The sequence below is a fragment of the Pomacea canaliculata genome, linkage group LG2 (genome assembly GCF_003073045.1).
Source record: "Pomacea canaliculata isolate SZHN2017 linkage group LG2, ASM307304v1, whole genome shotgun sequence".
Classification (NCBI taxonomy): domain Eukaryota; kingdom Metazoa; phylum Mollusca; class Gastropoda; order Architaenioglossa; family Ampullariidae; genus Pomacea; species Pomacea canaliculata.
This window is the reverse complement of record NC_037591.1, coordinates 7,617,188-7,633,877: the sequence shown is the minus strand read 5'-3', so window position 1 is coordinate 7,633,877 and position 16,690 is coordinate 7,617,188. Positions and strand designations below refer to the sequence as shown.

The following is a 16,690-nucleotide window of genomic DNA, read 5'->3' as shown; positions in this document are numbered from 1 at the left end:
GTAGAAAGAGCAGGGGTCATATCCCTACCGCAATACCGTTACAGAACTCAAGGTAGTAAAGTCAAGGATTCGAAGAAGGCGAACACATAATCAATCGACACTCAGGCTAAGTGTAGGTCAAGTAATCAAGACTGCATGCTGATCGTTTGACGCTGATAAGTTGGGTGAAGATGCTGGATAAATTCGTCGTATATAAACGACTACAGCGTTCCGACTATTTTAATTGTTTCATTCGACTAATGGTCATTCAGTGGGATCCCCACTTTACCTTTTTCAATGACAAGAGACAAGTCTTCGTGCTTCAATGTATAACCATTTGAGTTACATCGTGCTGCTCTCGTGATCACTTGAGCTTGAAACACTCAGCAAACGTGGTTGTGTGCTGTCCGTGGAATAATTTTAACAAAACAATTGTCGACATAGCCGCAAGCAGGAGTGTTAAGGGTGATTTATGTCACGGATACATAATTTTTTAATTAGGTGAGGGAGTAGGGCCTCCAACTTCTGCGAAGATTTAAAAATTAAAAGTCAACCAGCTCACCTACCCAACTCCCACAACACAAGTGGCGCATGCACACACACACATTTTGAATACATTCTATTTTGCTTTCAAACCAGCGTCTAGTCATCAACAAACAAATATTCATCAAAAGAAACCTAAAAAGTGTCCAATGTTTGAAATGTCTGTATTATTACAAAAGTATTTTCAACTACATTTTTTACACACCATTTCTTCATATTTTAACTTAGCTGCAAGAAACGTTGGAACAATGATCGAGAACAATTTTCAATTACTTAAAAAGAATGATTAAATAATAAATGCATATATTCCAAAATACCTGTGTGTTAATGTATGTGAATTAACTAGAAAGAAGATAACCACCACTCCCCAGAATATGCTAGGAAAATGTCTTGAAAAAAACAAACTTAGCGAAATTTAGGCCAGCTATAAAAGTAAATGCAACAGACAAGTTTTCAAACATTTAGAAGGGGGCAGCAGCGCATAATATATTCTCAAGTCAGGGGCAAAGGCCGCCAGTGAGACTCATAGGTCAAGGTGGTGGGTTGGTGAAAAAGTATATCCCAATTTGGCTATAATTTGCAATCCTTACATAAGTACAACTCTGGTGAATGAATTATTAATCTCAGAGTTTTGTAGTTTCCTGTCAGTACTAAATGGTTTTGAGGTACACCTGAGCCAGAGCCTAATGACCATATTCACTTTTTGCAGACATTACAAGGGACACAGGCTTCCTTTGCTCTCAATACTAGTTAAAATGTGGTGAAATATCCTAGCATGCTGTGCGCATCACAGCAACAGCAGTCTGCCACTAATATATTCTGCTGTCTAAAGATAGACACCTACAGAGAAGCATGGGATTGGTAGGTGTGCGGAAAAGCTGTAGCCATTTATATAATCTTGTGAACAGGAACTGGTTACCCACACAGATCCTATATACCCTCTTATGGCAATCATTGGCATAATGATATGATATCACATTCACTCTTTGATCAAATCAAAGAATAAATCTAGTTGACAATAATGTGATTCAAAACAATAACAAAATAATAATTGCAAAAAACAAAAATCTTCTGTTGCAGCAATTTAAAATGCTACTAACTCTACACCTTGGGAAAAATATTATGAACAATGGAATGTGCAGGCAAGTAATAACAGCATTACAAAAATAGGCCCTGTGAGTACGGTACATCCATGTGGTTAATAAAGTGACAACTACAATGGTTTCAGAATCAATTAAATGTCTTTATATCACACTGCATTGCTTCTCTGCAAGTAATAATAACAATCTGTTCTGAAGCTCAAATGAACATCCTGACCTACAGTGAAGGTATTAAAACATCGTAATGGGGGTGAGTGGGAGGAACTATAATCAGGCAACAGACTCATTATCAGAATGTGTCTGTGGGTGTGCGAGCGCGTGCACCATTTGTTAAATATCTTCACCAGTGACCCTGATGTGAAGTGCAAACAAGCAGAACAGAAAAATAAGATTAAAGTCTAATTGCTAATTTTCTTTTTATTTATTAATCAGTTACAGATGTCAAAATGACTAGTTGAGTGAACCTTTACACACACACATATATATATTGCACTAACCATGTCAAAAATAAGAGAAAGCTGACATTTAAAAAATACCCAAACAAAACAGCTCTATTGTCATAAAAGATAATATTAATCCAAGAGCAAAATGTTTCTAGAATTCCATTTGCCATTTGTTTATATTATCAGCTTTGAACCCTGTTTAAATGTGTACTTTTGACCTTATGACCACTCATTCAATACTATCCATGTGCCCATCCTTTGATTGTAATGGTGCTGATTCATATCTTCAGTCTAATCTGGATTAGATTAACTACTTGGGTGAACTCTGCTTATGAAAAGCAAACGTTCTTATATGTCAAAGGTCTTTTAATCACAAATTTCTTGAACTGTACATATTAATGTGGAGATACCAGATAGAATGTGAATGCTCTGAAGACATTCAACCTGGCACTGAAAGTGCTTAGATGTAACATTATTAATCAAATGTTGAGAATCAAAGTACCTAGAGCAGTGTAAATGGAATGTAAATTAAAAGATGGTCCACCAGGTAAATGTGGATGTATTTGTCATTTCTATAGAGAAGTTAAGGGCATATCTGGATAGGACATCAGGATCTTTTGCTGATACTTTAGTTTCTTCCCACTTCATTACGTTTTCCCCATAGCGCTAAATCATAGGCAGGGAGAAGCATATTAACCAATCCATTAACTCTTGTAAATAAAAAAAAATTAAATACATCCACTTGTACTAAAGTTTATCAACCAAACCAGTATGTTAAGATTTTTCAGAAACTAATAGCAAATAATGTAAATATTCTCCCTCAAATTCATAACAGATTTGCATATATACATAGCAAAGAAAGGGAAAGAGTACCACAGCTTATGACCTAGAAAAAGAGAATGTAAATCAATAGAGCATGACGAGAGGAAGCTGGGGCCCGACCTTCTTCTTCATGGTCTTTACCTTCCCTGATAAATCAGGTAGCGTTTACCCATGCAGTTGCTAGGTGGGCAAGGGTTCAAATTTTCTGGCCTTGAATCAACAACCTTCTGCTCAACAGTCAAACACACTAACCACTACAGAACCTACTCCAAGCCACAAACTACTGAACTTCTCATATTCAAACACACACACAAGCACACACACACCCATGCACAAAATACATCTAATGAGTACAATGCAAATTAAGAAAGAACCCCTAACTCTACACAAAAATCACATTACCCTTAAAAGCAGACAATGCCAGGCACATTCACCATGGCTCTGTATTCTCATTCAATGAATTTAAATAGTCAACAAAATTAAAAAAAAAAAAATGTTGACTGGCATTCATTTCTGTCAAAAAGCCCAGCAGGTTTACACTATAAATTTTAAAAATGTCCACATATTTGCAGGTAGCAGAGGCAGAATAAACTTGTCACTACTTTGAATCTTGAACCTCAAGAAGTGAAATACCTCCAGACTCTAGATCTGGTGCTTGCTACTTGATGTTCCTGAACTGCCACTTGTTCACAGTGCCACTCGAGGTTTTATCTAGTTTTTTTCCTTTTTTTTTTCTGGAATGTGTAATGTCGTTTGAAGTGTTCCTTAGTAGCAATAGTATTATTTAGAACAGACATTACACATACAGTTCCAGGAATGTAACACAAACAATGCAAAATATAAACCATGGTCAGTGGCGGTAAAACACAATGGCCACGAATTTTTCTTAAGTGGATGCTGGCCTCTGAGTATTGTTAATGCATCATCGTATGATGCCGAAGAATCCCTGATGCCGTCATTTAGACCAAAGATTTAAAGTCGCTGATTTAATGGGTCGAGGTCACCCAAGTTGAAGTCATCTTGTCCAAATGAAAGACCTCTGCTGAATCCAGCCTAGAAAAAAAGAGATACCTTTGTACAGTTACATTTTCATCAACCTCTTAACAGCCAATGAGTCAGACCATGGGAAAAGTCTAATCAACTCTTAACAGCACTGCAAAATTGATTTCTCAGCATGTCATGCAAGGCTAGAAAATAAAATCATCTTCTGTTGGTTAGTGAGTAAGTGTGTAAATAAGCAGCAGTATATGACAGGCTGCCTCTGATCCAATATTATAAGAGGCATGGATGGAGGTACATTAATGTGAAAGTACAAGTACAAATGCATGGAGGATTTCATTCTCCCTGATCCTCAGCTACATACAGATTTTCTGCTTTTTATGCTTATGACTACAGTTGCACAAAATTTTATACCTGAATATCCATCAGTTCCTCCTGTGGAGGAGAGCCAAGAAGGAGTTGGCTGTTTTTTTCCCAGGATTAAATGCACCCATACCAAAAGGATCATCTCCAGAAGAGAAAGGACTGCTGACAGGACTTGCAAAGGGATTTGCTTGAGCTTGTGTTTCTACTGTTGAACAATAAAGATTTCCACATGTGCAAAAAGAAAAAAATATGAGTGCACCCTTCATGAAATAAGAAGCCCAGTTAAGATTTTCTTATGTACAAATTGATCTTGAAGCCATGATACAACAGATAACCCTCTCAAGAGCTCAATTTAATAGACTACATTAGAAGGGAATCAACTGTAACTTCTTGCCCTCCTCATAGGAACTGGGAGTATCAGTTCATGAGAAGTTTACAGCATAAGAACATTTACAAATAAGAACACATCTTTATAAAGCCCTTTTTAAGTATTCTGTAAAATTTCATTAAAATATTCTTGCATGTAACAGTAAAACCCTACTACAAACAAACCCCCAAAGAACACAAATCACTGTGGCTCAGCCTACCCGACTGCTGTCGAACTGGTTGATTTGCTGCTCCTGCTGCTGTAGTTCCTCCAATGATGACCTGGCTGCGGTGACTGCGTGCTGATGGTGGAGGTGGGCTTACTGGAACATGAAAAAAAAAGGACCAAGCCGTATATCTTTTTGCTTCTAGGGAAACCTCTACTAGATGTGATAGTTTTACTGAAAGAATTCTTTCTACCATTGCCGCACAGACAAATTTTTGCAGGCATTCCAAAGACCTGAGGCTTCTTACCTATTTACCTATTTGCAATATTTTTCAGATGATTTGGTGGACTAAGTTTAGTTCTTTAGAAGATGCTGTTTCCCCAAATCTGGCTAAATAACTGCACAGTATATGACAAGCCTCTGAATACCACAAATGTCACATGAGTTTTGAAAACTGCTAATTTCCCCTGACAATCCAAAAGGTTCACTGTTATGGTAACACCTTATCAAACACATGCTTGCAGCTCTTACACTGTAAGTTACAATGTCACCAGGAAGTAGAATCTAGTTCACATGTAATTTAAATGCATGCACACAAAATGTTTCATCATCTAAGGAAAGCACTTTATTAAAGTATATGTAACTGTCAGCTTAATTTCATGCTTTATTTGCATAATTCTTAAATATTAACAGTAAAAGAAAAGGTATATGCAATTCTTTCAAAGGTTTCAGCAATATTATTTAGTAATATATCAATTTTAGTTCCACTCTCTTATGATAGTCAGGTAAAGGTGGGGAAAGATTAATAAGGTGAAAAGGAAAATATGAAGAAAAAGGGGAATGAAAGTGACTGTCTTCCATGACATTGCTAAGTATCTTCTCTTCACTTGAAGGCATGCCCTTTCTTATGTTCCTATACTTATAAATCCAAAGCACCATACCACTAACACTCCAAATAACAACATTTTAATCAAATCATGGTATTAATGTGCCATTTTTTTGTCTTAAAACAGTCTGTAATATTCAGATTAAAATTAATTGCAAGTCTTACAAATAGGAGTTGGAGAATTAGGGGAACTGCTGCTGCCGTTAGTCTGAGTTGTGTTGTTGTCAAAGATCAGGTTCTCAAGGCGACGCCCAACAACAGACTGCTGCCTTTGTGGCTAGAACATCATGTAAAAGAACACATGTACCATTATGAAAAACTCTAGAATGTGCTGAAATGGACAAAATTTCAGGTTCTTTTTCTCATTTGCACCTCTTGCTCACATTTCTCTTCTCCCTTTTCCCTCTGCTCAAGGTCCCCTTCCCTACCATGCCTTCTAAAAGACCTTTAAACATTTCATTTGCTCATGATTACAGCAGGTACAATTTACATAGTTCTAATAGTACACTTTGTCTATAATTCTCATAATCTTCTTTGTGGCAATCTTCTTCAGCAAAGATGAAATAGATGCAAATTCAAATTTGTGACAGAATGGTCTTTTAAAATAACGAACCATGCAACTTTAAGTTGCAAAACAACTACAACTGGTCAGCATGTGCACATGCTCTTATTTTGTGTTACTGCTTGTCAGGAAGACAGTAAATAACATATTGTAGAATAAAGATGAATGTAACCAACTTCTTCATAGTCACACACACGAAATAATACAAACATGCACACATGCATATGTATATACAAGTATACAAAAGCAAAAGCTGAAGTTATCAGTCTGTCTACATTAAAGCATTAGCACACTCATGCAGATATAACCTGCCTATTTACATCCATAAATAGCTACAGAGTACTAAAAAGGAAAAAACATGATGAGAAGAGAAACAGAAATAACACAGCAAATATACAAAAGATGCAGAGAGACAGAGAATTACTCAATGCTTAAAGAAACATCTTGAATGTAGGCAGCATTAAATTTTAACAAAATGTAAGCAAACTATTAATCAGTCCTGACAGATGTTCATTCAGTTTTCAATAAACATCTTGTTTCAATTCTAGTTCAGAATTACCTCCACATCAACATCATCTGTAGATTCATCCTCATCAAATGAGGCATCAGTAAGGGTGAGAGTAACAGAAGACAGGCTGGACAACTTCCATGTCAATGGAAAGGAGTGATGAAGAATTGTAATCCAGAGATGTGAAGGATCCCAATTAACACACATGCAGAGGTAAGAAAATAGAAAAAGAAAGAAGTGAAAAAGGTTATTTAATAACGGTTATTTAATAAATAAACAAATAAGATCAAATACCTAGTATTAGTGAAAGCCTATTTTGAATATGGTTACAATGCCAAGCATGAAAATTCGTGCATATTTCAGACATAAACACTGAACTGTTAGTTACTAGCAGAACTTCAGACTAGAATCAAAAGCTGAGTGCATATCAAACAGTATTCTACATTCTATGCACATTTTATAATTTTGAGACAGTATATACATGCCCTTTTAAGAATCACTAAACATTCTAGCAAAGCTTCCATAAAGCGTGCAGGTATCAAATCAAATGACCGTGTGTCACATGAATCACAAATAGAACAATTTCTCCCAACCCTATTTTGTAACACTGGAGTACTTACTGGCACAGGTATCACAGAAGTATATTCAAACCAGCAATTTAAAGTAAAAAAATATTTAAATATCTATCAGAAATGTATTCTGATTTATGAAGCAATAAGACGATCACATTATCATGACTCCAGTGAACTTTTTTGGGACATGTTTTCACAACCAAGAAGAACAAATAATTCTAAGAGTAAATGAAATTTAAAGGACAATATATGACATAGTTTAACACAAGAGTGTTAAACAAAATGTTGCAGGCTCAAGATAAAAAAAACAACAAAAAACTAGTGGCTAGAAAACGTCCCCTGCCTTTCTGCCATATGTATGTATGATTTATCAGGAAAGGTGATAAAAGACAGAAGAGGGTTGGGTTCTGTCTTTTGCAATCCATCCCTAGGTATGGCAAATCACTTACGGCTCACTACCCCTATAGCAACAAAACCCTTCACCTTTACCAAGCTATACTACTGGTGGTAACTATACACACTAAAGATACCAGCACCATGTAGAAGGTCTAACTCTAGCAGAAATGCAGATAGCATCAAGCAAAAGAACGAAAACAAATATTTTCAATTACCTGGTTATTTTTTATGTACTCTTCCAAATCAGACCGATCTTTCATTTTCTCAAGTTCTTCAATGCGTTTTCTCAAAGCGTCATTTTCAAACTGCAGTCTCTGCACCTGAATAGATTGAGACAAAGATACAGAGACTTGTTTGTACTTTAGGCTACAAACAGATAAAAATTAAAAAAAAAAAAATACTGATGATGATGATATTGATGACAATAACACAGATGATTACAAAAATTATGTCAACAATGAGTTTACATTTTTCAAAGAAGACTAGAATATTAGTGAAGCTGACAGATGTTTATGGAAAGTTTCTTATGCTCAGATACTTCATCACGTCAATACAGCAGTAAATTTATAATACTCATCATGTGAACAGACTTCATAGTGAAAGATTTAACAAAAAACAAAAAAGTGCAACATTGAATCCTTACTGTACGCTGCAATAGAAGGCACTGTTTCTTGTAGTCTGTGTCACTGCCAGCGGGAGACCCTGATTCTAGGAAACGTTTATATGCCAAGTCAAATGCCTGCCCCACTGTCAGAGTAATCTCCTCTGCCTGAAAAACAATTTCTCCATGTACAATAATCCTAAATATTTTGTGCTAAAAAAAAAACCTAATTAAAAAAGTCAACAGTTGATGCACAACATAAATCGCCCACAATACAGTCTTTCCAAGAATATGTTAAAAGAGAAAAAGAGATCATCAAAGCAGAATAATTAAAGAGGGGAATTTTTTTTAATGCTAGTGGGAATTTTTAACAGAATTTCAAATGCCAAAATGTAAAGCAGTAAAAATGGCATTCTTCATTGTCAATGCATGCATGAAAGAAGGCTTACAAATATTACAGTAGTGCTACAAACGTTTCATAAGTACAGCAGACAAGCAGACTGTGCATGCTGGAGCACAAATTCATGCATTAAAAGTGAAGAATGCTGTTTTCAATTCTTTGCATTTTTAAATTAGAAATGCTGTTTTTTTTTTTTAAAGAACTTTCCTTTACTATTTATGTTAACAAATTACTCCCCCTTTAAATCATATACATAGCTCCAAGAAACTTAGACAATAGTTATTAAGAAGAAAGTCTTTCAACAATGGATGCTTCTTACACATTTGTCACTTGCCAAGACGTAGCAAAAGTGTTCATTGCTGGTTGGTGCCTTAGCAATGAATGTGAACAGTTTTTTGTCTGATTTGTCATCTGCACAATACGAGATTCTGTGCAGTGGATACTGGTGTAGAATCGTCTGCAAAAAACAGAGGCTCAGTTCACACTTAGATTTCCAGAAATTTTAAAATACCCAATGTTTACTATGATGTAAGTGCTAACAATGTTGCTATTACAAATAAGACTAAGTGCTCTCTATGCAAAGGTCCAGGGGGGGGGGGAATTGGTGTTTTACGCCGTGTCAGCAGCTAAGGCTATATTACGGCAAGCAGCCAGCCCTGTAAACAGATGCCACGTGCAGAGAAAGATCAGCGTGCCCGAGACGAGAAATGAACTCAGGGCAGCCAACCTTCACTGTATTGGTGACAGGCGCTAACAGCGCTAACCGTTGCGCCACCGGACCGCTCCTGCAAAGGTCCAGGCTTACAAGAAATGAAATCAAAATTTGTTCTAATGGGCTATGAGTAAATAATGCCAAAGGGAGGGAATCAACTAAAATTTAAAAGTCAAATTTGTCTCATGACCATTTGATGGGTCAAGGGCATTCTCATTTTTATTTACAACAGGACATCAAATGCTCACCTTTGTTTTAGGATCTAGAATAGTTACACCATCTGCAGATATGGTCAGATCCACCTTAGGAGGCTTCTGCCCCTCTGCTCGCTTGATGTGCTTGTTAAACTGGAATAGCAGAACCAAAGATCTGTAGTTCGGTGATATAGCTTTTAAAGTATACAGAAACAATTTTTCAAAACTGCAAACTTCCAAGCAATTGAAATTATCACAGACCTAAATGACTTAATTTTTAGTGCTAACATTCTGGTTTCTCTTAGATCACTGCTGGTGACTGTGATGTTGAGAGTGATATAGACAGTAAACAATGAGGACTACAATAATGATGTCCATAATGATGATACAAGTTCTACAGCAGTGGTGCCCAACCTTTTCTCGCCCAAAAGCATGATATATAATCTTGCGGTCAAAACATGGCAATTTTTCCAGAATCATGCGGACGTTAAAAATGAAATTATCCAACTATATATCAAAGCATAAGATTGAGTTAGAAAGAAAGAAATCATAAGCCTGTGGCAGTGTCAAGATTATGTCACCCTGTGTCTGGTTAAAATGAGACTGCCACACAAGGCACCTTCATGGGCTATAAGTTGGGCACACCTACTCTACACAATGACAACATACCTTCATTTTTCGAATAGCATCTTTCACCACTTCAGTCCCCTTTGGCTGATCAACCAAACACTCACCTAAAAACTAAACACACATGAACATACATGGTCAGCACATTCTGTTTTATGATAAAAAATTTCACTGAAAAGAAAACAAACAAAAGTTACTTATTTTGCTATGCCAAAGTTCTAAACTTGTTTGAAAAGACACTAAACAAGTCCTTAGTGAAAGTGAGAATCCATACTTTTGTCCATAAAATAAATAATAAATAAAAGAAAAAATCCTAAAAAGTGGACTAAATTGACATCAAAACATAATAGTGCACGCACAAGCTCAACATTTAATGTTCTTTGTTCTGATGTTACAAAGTTTGAAATGATGATATTTAAGTTTAGAGTTATTATTTCTGTCTAAAATTATAACAACATTTTTAAGTTTTGTTTGTATTATTTCTTTGTATTTATCAGTTTGTGTCCCAGTGGCTATAGCTAGTTGACAGCGTTCTTTACTTCAAGCCTGGGGAAACAAAAAGCTAGGCAGCAAGAGCGTTCTCATCTAAGGCTAGAAACACGCACACAGGTGGATTTGATAATCATGTGGTTACAGCATAGTATTATAGTGTCATGTGTTAGCAGATTCTTGTTTTTTATAATGCTGACTGCATTGTTGATTGTAGTCTTTTGTGTGCTGTGCATGGTGCTCACATCCACATGGAGAAAAGCACTTAAATTCTATTACCATGTTTCTCTCAGTTAACTCAGATCTTGAATGGGCTGGGGAAGGAAAGATGACAAGGATGGGTAATGCTTACATAAAACAGATGAAAAGTGTGTAATAACAACACCTTATTCCCCAATGACCACCTTTATATTTAACCTAAGAATCCTTCTGAATAGGTTCCAAACCTTACAAACTCTAATCTCTAGTGTCATATCTGTCAAATGCATGCAATCCATGACTTATTTCAGCCTGAGAAAAAGACACCGGCGAAAGCATGCCAACAGTCTTTCAAGAGCTCTGCAACACAAATAAATATAACTGTACTCTTGCAACAAAAATTTCTTCCACAGGCCCCACAAAACAGCCAGAATATGGCTTGCTAATACCTTATCATGTTTCAACACTGTTTCCCTACAGTGTTCTACAATTTTAGTGCCCCATTTTTCTTCTCAGGTGTTTACTAAAATTATGGTGTTGGTGTTAGTAACATGATAGTTGAAGTTAAGGACAGGTGAAGAAGCAGAATACATTGTATTCTTCTTACTATTATTATAGCCTATTACAGATACCAGTTTCCTTAACATGCATAGCTATTCAAGAAGACCCAGATCCTGCTGCAGGATTAAAAAGTGAAGATAAAATGTGCATATAAAGTGAATAAAGAGAGATAGGGACCAGCAGAAAGGCAGGTACCTTCACATGGTAAAGGATATGTCCCTTGAGAAGAGAGTCAGGAGGATGCAGCCAAGGTTTTGAGCCTGCAAAACAAAAAAAAAAAGGCACTGGAGTCTATTCTGACACTCCAAAAACCTAGGTTACCGGACACAACTATTAAGTTGTTTGTTAAGAATTTTTTTTTGTTGCAATGACTTGTTCTTTATCAATACAGAATACTGTAAAACATCTTTTATCAAATGAGGATTCTCTGAAAAAGTAAGCCCCACTAGTTAGATAAATCATGCATTGATTGCTGCAGCACATGCACAGTCATGACCTTTTGAGGTAGATATTTTGATTGCATGACTAGTCTGTATTGTGTTAAACATGTGTGCAATATTCCTACTAACAACAATTTTGTCTTACTAACTTTTTGGTATCAGGTCTTTGAGGAGTTTATGCCTCTTTTCTTCTCCAGTTTTCAGAAAATGACTTCAACTTTTATGCAACCACACCCAGAAAACCTATCAGTAATATTCTGTTAAATGTTGTATGGTGTATGTGTGTGAGAGAGAGAGAGTTAGGGATAGAGACAGAAAGAGTGTGAGAGTGTGCTTACATTTGTGTGCTTGTTCAGGGAGTGAGTTCTGTCATGCTTGAGAAAAAAATGAACTTAATAAAAAGAAATGGTCTAGAAAATGGTGTCAAAGATGTTAAATGTTAAACATCTATGTTACATTCAATAAGCTATTTATGTCACCAGAAACATTATTTATGTTCAGAAAATTGCAGTATGCACTCTTGTGAAATGTGATCATTTCAGCAAAACAAGAATGAACACCCCTGAAAAACCCCAGACCTTTAATGCCAATGTAAACTTGCAAGCATCTTACCATTTTTTGGTTGACTCTGAAAAACCTTCAGAAAAGATGCCATTGAGTCTAACACGTGTTGAAAACTAAGTATGATCAGCTTCGCCCAAGGTCTCTAAAAGGATATCTCTCTCTACTCAGAATTAACCACTGGTATAAATACCCTGAGTTATTTCATCACAAGATGCACTGCACTGTCAATGTGGGCTCAGAAAGTAAGCAACACAACCATATCCACACCACGTAAACAAGGGCTCAGAAAGTGAGCAATACAACCTATCTCCAGATGGACTGGAGAAAATTACAGAAAGACAGCAACTGCATCCTCAACGTGACTGTAACAGGATACATAGTCTGAACATGACACTAACAGAAATTTCCTTCCTTTGGTCTAGCCCTATGACACTTAATATGATGCATTCTTATTTTTGACTATAAAAGTTCCTGGTTCTCAGCAGTGAGACAGGCTAATAAGCAAACAAAGAACTCTTTAATAAGAATTTAAGGGCTTCAAGGAATCTTTAATGAATATAATAAATGTAAGAAACAAGAAGACCAGCCTTTGTGAGAAAGCCTCCAACTGGCCTGTGATGTGCCTTTTACTGTACAATAGTATACTATACAAGACCATCTCTCTACAGAGACTGCAGAGAAAAACCAAAGCCTGCCTTATTTAGATCACAGTGCAGAAGTTAAAAGTGCATAAAACAACTGCTTAAAAAGAAATAACTGTATAAAAAATCTCACCCTTTTAATATTTGGTAGGTTTAAAGAAAGAGCATGGGTACAATCCCTTCTTTTTCACTAATACAGTGGAACCTCGGTTAACGAACATAATCCGTTCTGGAAAGTTGTTCGTTATCCGAAATGTTCGTTATCCGAAACAGTTTTTCCCCATAAGAAATAAAGGAAATAGATTTAATTGGTTCTCAGCCCTGTTGACTCGCTATGTACAACTCTGACGTCTGTGCGAGTGGCCTTGACCGTACATGCTGATGTTTGTGGGTGTGTATCTTGAGAATGGAAAGGGTGGATTTACTTTGAATTCGACAAGTCTTATCTTGAACGTATCATTATCTGTATCATTAGACATTACTCCATCATTAGTTTTTTTACTTGCATGTAAATCTTTCCAAAGTTACGTACAAACAAATAACTGAAGAATTTACAGAAGATCTTCGTAAGGATGTTTTCTAAATCTTCAAAATTAAGTCTTTTTACGGGTAAGACTTTCCGACTCCGGTAGCCTCTGTGTTTATTTTCTTCTGTCTGTGAATATTTTTACTGTTAATGTTATTTGCGTAGCTATGATATACTTTAATGTGAAATCTGTATTAAAGACCCGTACAGTCATTAAAACATTAAACAGCGCTCCGGCTATGAAATATTTCTCAACAGTGCAAGAGACATAAACTGAACCTGCAATGCCAACAACTATACTGAAATCATTAAATTCCACACACTCCTCTATATAACATCATTAAATGCCACACCTTTTTCTATGCAGCAAGAAAGCTGACTCCTTTTAAAACGAAAAATAAATCCCTCAAGTAGAATTTGACAGAAGGTAAACTGCTCCATAACGACAGGTGTTACTGGTCTCGGCTATCTCACACACAAAGAAACCCTCCAGCTTATCATCACTTGAAGGCAACAGGCGGTCAAAGTGATGTTGCTGGTACGAAACATATCCTCCTCCTCATCATCATCATCATGTAAGAGGAGGTCACTTCTCGATTGTTCCTTCTCCGAAAATTCAAGGTCCATAAAGTTTACTGAGATAGACTTCGTAAGCAGGGTTCTATCTGTATGACTTTCTTATTTTTCTTGCTGTTGGCTGTCCGAATCCTTGCTTCAAAATCCAGCTATCCCAGATACATGCATATACAAATAGTACATGAACTTCATACAGTAGTACAGCAGTTATACACGAACACAAGGTGTATACACATGCATAGAAGTAATATGTACTACATATTACAAGCAGTACACTAATGTATATATAATAGTCTATTAGTACCCTACATAATAATTAATAATATTTGTAGTACATAGTACACACATGGTAATTCATCCCATATACAGTAGTACATTAGGGCATATACATGTAGTGCTGAGTTTGTATACTTACAGATGAATATGTGTGCACATGTATAGTCATAGTTGTCGTACATACAATGATGCGTGTATGATGGCAACGTGCACACAAATGGTTTATTATGTGTGTGTGTGTGTGAGATCATTATAATATAACTAAATGGAGTTAAATAAACATAAAACATTAACGAAAGCATTTAAACATAAGAACACTTGTCGTTTGACGGCGTGGGTGGATGGAGGTGTGGGGAGGAAGGATGGATTACTGCTTGATTCCCCTTCCATGAGCACGTGACATTGTAAAAACGGGGTAACTTCCCTTTTTCTGTCGCTTTTGAGGTTGAAGGAAAAAACTTGTCATGTTGCTTTCTGCCTTTTTTGTAACACTCTTGGGTAAATAGACATCACATTATCATTAACATGTTTAGGCTCTATGCTATGTGCACTGTTAGGGAAAAGACTTCTCTACAGACTTTCTTTGGAGCATGATGAGGATTACTCTTATTAAAATAAGACTGCAATCACAATAAGAAGGATGAGCATAGATAAAGGACGACGACTGATACGTACTGTGCTGAGCGCAAATGATGACATGCTGGTCGGTCACGTCTTGATGTGTTCACGTGGCTGTTCGTTATCCCGATAAATTTGTTTCGCTACCGAGACCAGACTTTTAAACGAATTTTGTTCGTTAACCGAAATATTCGTATCGAGGCGTGGTAACCGAGGTTAATTATCAGCTCATCTGAGTTCTCGATAGGTAACACATTCTGATGGATTTACACCTTTTCTTTGAAAGTTAGAAAATCTGCATTTTGCAGTTAAAAGAGGAATAACATGAATGAAGAAATAATGCAGAAAATTTGGTTTGCTGTGCTAAGGTCTCGGCTTCCTAATATATTCTGATTAAGGTGATATAAATTATGTTATCCTGACATTCAACACAAGACCATTGCTCATTTTTGTCCTATCGCCATTAGATGATTTTCTTCATCTATCTTGTCTATTCCACATGGTTCTGTGTATGTTAGGCTTTTTTTCTTTTGTGAATTTCTTTTATAAGATAATAATTTATATTGTGTTGTGCTTCCTTATGTATTTATGTTTGCAGTATAATAATGATCAAAACCTGCGTCGTTTGCAACACAAACAAGACACAGTTCGAGACAACACAATTCTGACACTTGTGCAGAACAATTTACCTGACTTCATGATGGAGCTAGTGGAAGGAGCAGGAACTGCTTGTATGCGCGCTGTAGTGTGTGTTGTTGTTGTTGCTGGTAGGTTTACTGCTGCGTGCTGCTCCACTTGATGCGCTGGTGAGAGATGGATAAGCTCGACGTCTGGCTGTCCCCGAAGTGCCTCCGAGACGCTGACTTGGACACGTGACGGGAATTTGTGATCTGTGACCGCCTTGGGCACCCCGATCTGAATCAGCTTCCGCGAGCCGTACTCTCTGTTAGGAATAAGCAGACTGCTTTGACTGCTCAGAAAATAGTCCTTGGCCACTTTGGCTGCATCCATTGTTGTTTTTGGCTTTGAGAAAACTGACAAGACAACCACGAATGTACTATACTTCCCAGGAAGATGCCCAGGCGAGTTTATTGCGATGAAATCCACCCTTGTCTGCCAGACACCTGAACGAAAACAATCACTTTTATTACACCTTGATCATCTAGAGTCCCCGTGAACCCCCAATCAAGTCATGGAAACTCAGGCAAAAGAGCCAGCACTGTTTCTCTGCCTGTCTCATTTCGGTAGTTTCTACCTGTGATCATCATCACGCCTCATGCATTACCGTACCACACCGCTCTGCCGCTTTCTCTGAGTATGGATGGGGAAGGAAGAAGAAACGAAGACAATGTTCGGCTTTGTACCTTTTCGACGTACATACGTATGTTGACGCCACCGATGTTTGACGAGCCTGCGGATGTGCCTAGCTCAGACCAACATCACTCACGTATAACCACTCCAAGAGAACCACCCCAACGAATTATACGGTTTGATTCAAGAAGTGATGTGCGTTCAACAGCGGCGTTGCCTGTGGTGGTAGCAATTCAGTCCTATCAAG

The 16,690-nt window shown here is 37.0% G+C and overlaps 1 protein-coding gene across 3 annotated transcripts; it reads right to left on the bottom strand.

Annotated features, from left to right (window-relative positions):
* Positions 1–669: 669 nt before the first annotated feature.
* On the bottom strand, positions 670–15,880 carry LOC112557576 (PTB domain-containing engulfment adapter protein 1-like). Of its 3 annotated transcripts, none has more exons than XM_025227521.1 (12): positions 15,822–15,880; positions 11,687–11,751; positions 10,286–10,357; positions 9,671–9,769; positions 9,030–9,167; positions 8,353–8,478; positions 7,925–8,029; positions 6,793–6,876; positions 5,837–5,948; positions 4,840–4,941; positions 4,301–4,457; positions 670–3,940 (listed from the first exon to the last, which is right to left on the bottom strand). In XM_025227521.1, the coding sequence occupies exons 1-11, from the start codon at positions 15,829–15,831 to the stop codon at positions 4,312–4,314; spliced, it is 1,059 nt and encodes a 352-aa protein (XP_025083306.1). In that variant the 5' UTR covers positions 15,832–15,880; the 3' UTR covers positions 670–3,940; positions 4,301–4,311. The 3 variants fall into 3 exon arrangements, with proteins under 3 accessions (XP_025083306.1, XP_025083305.1, XP_025083307.1); XM_025227520.1 differs by lacking the exon at positions 15,822–15,880 and adding an exon at positions 12,544–12,871; XM_025227522.1 differs by lacking the exons at positions 6,793–6,876; positions 15,822–15,880 and adding an exon at positions 12,544–12,864.
* Positions 15,881–16,690: the final 810 nt, after the last annotated feature.

What these genes read in the sequence shown, in the direction of transcription:
- LOC112557576 (XM_025227520.1), bottom strand. Translation starts at nt 12,586, where the DNA reads ATGGCATCTTTTCTGAAGGTTTTTCAGAGTCAACCAAAAAATG. An exon ending in TCAGAGTCAACCAAAAAATG is followed by an intron (nt 11,752 to 12,543) that starts GTAAGATGCTTG and finishes TTTGTTTTGCAG; the next exon opens with GCTCAAAACCTTGGCTGCAT. An exon ending in ATATCCTTTACCATGTGAAG is followed by an intron (nt 10,358 to 11,686) that starts GTACCTGCCTTT and finishes ATGTGTGTTTAG; the next exon opens with TTTTTAGGTGAGTGTTTGGT.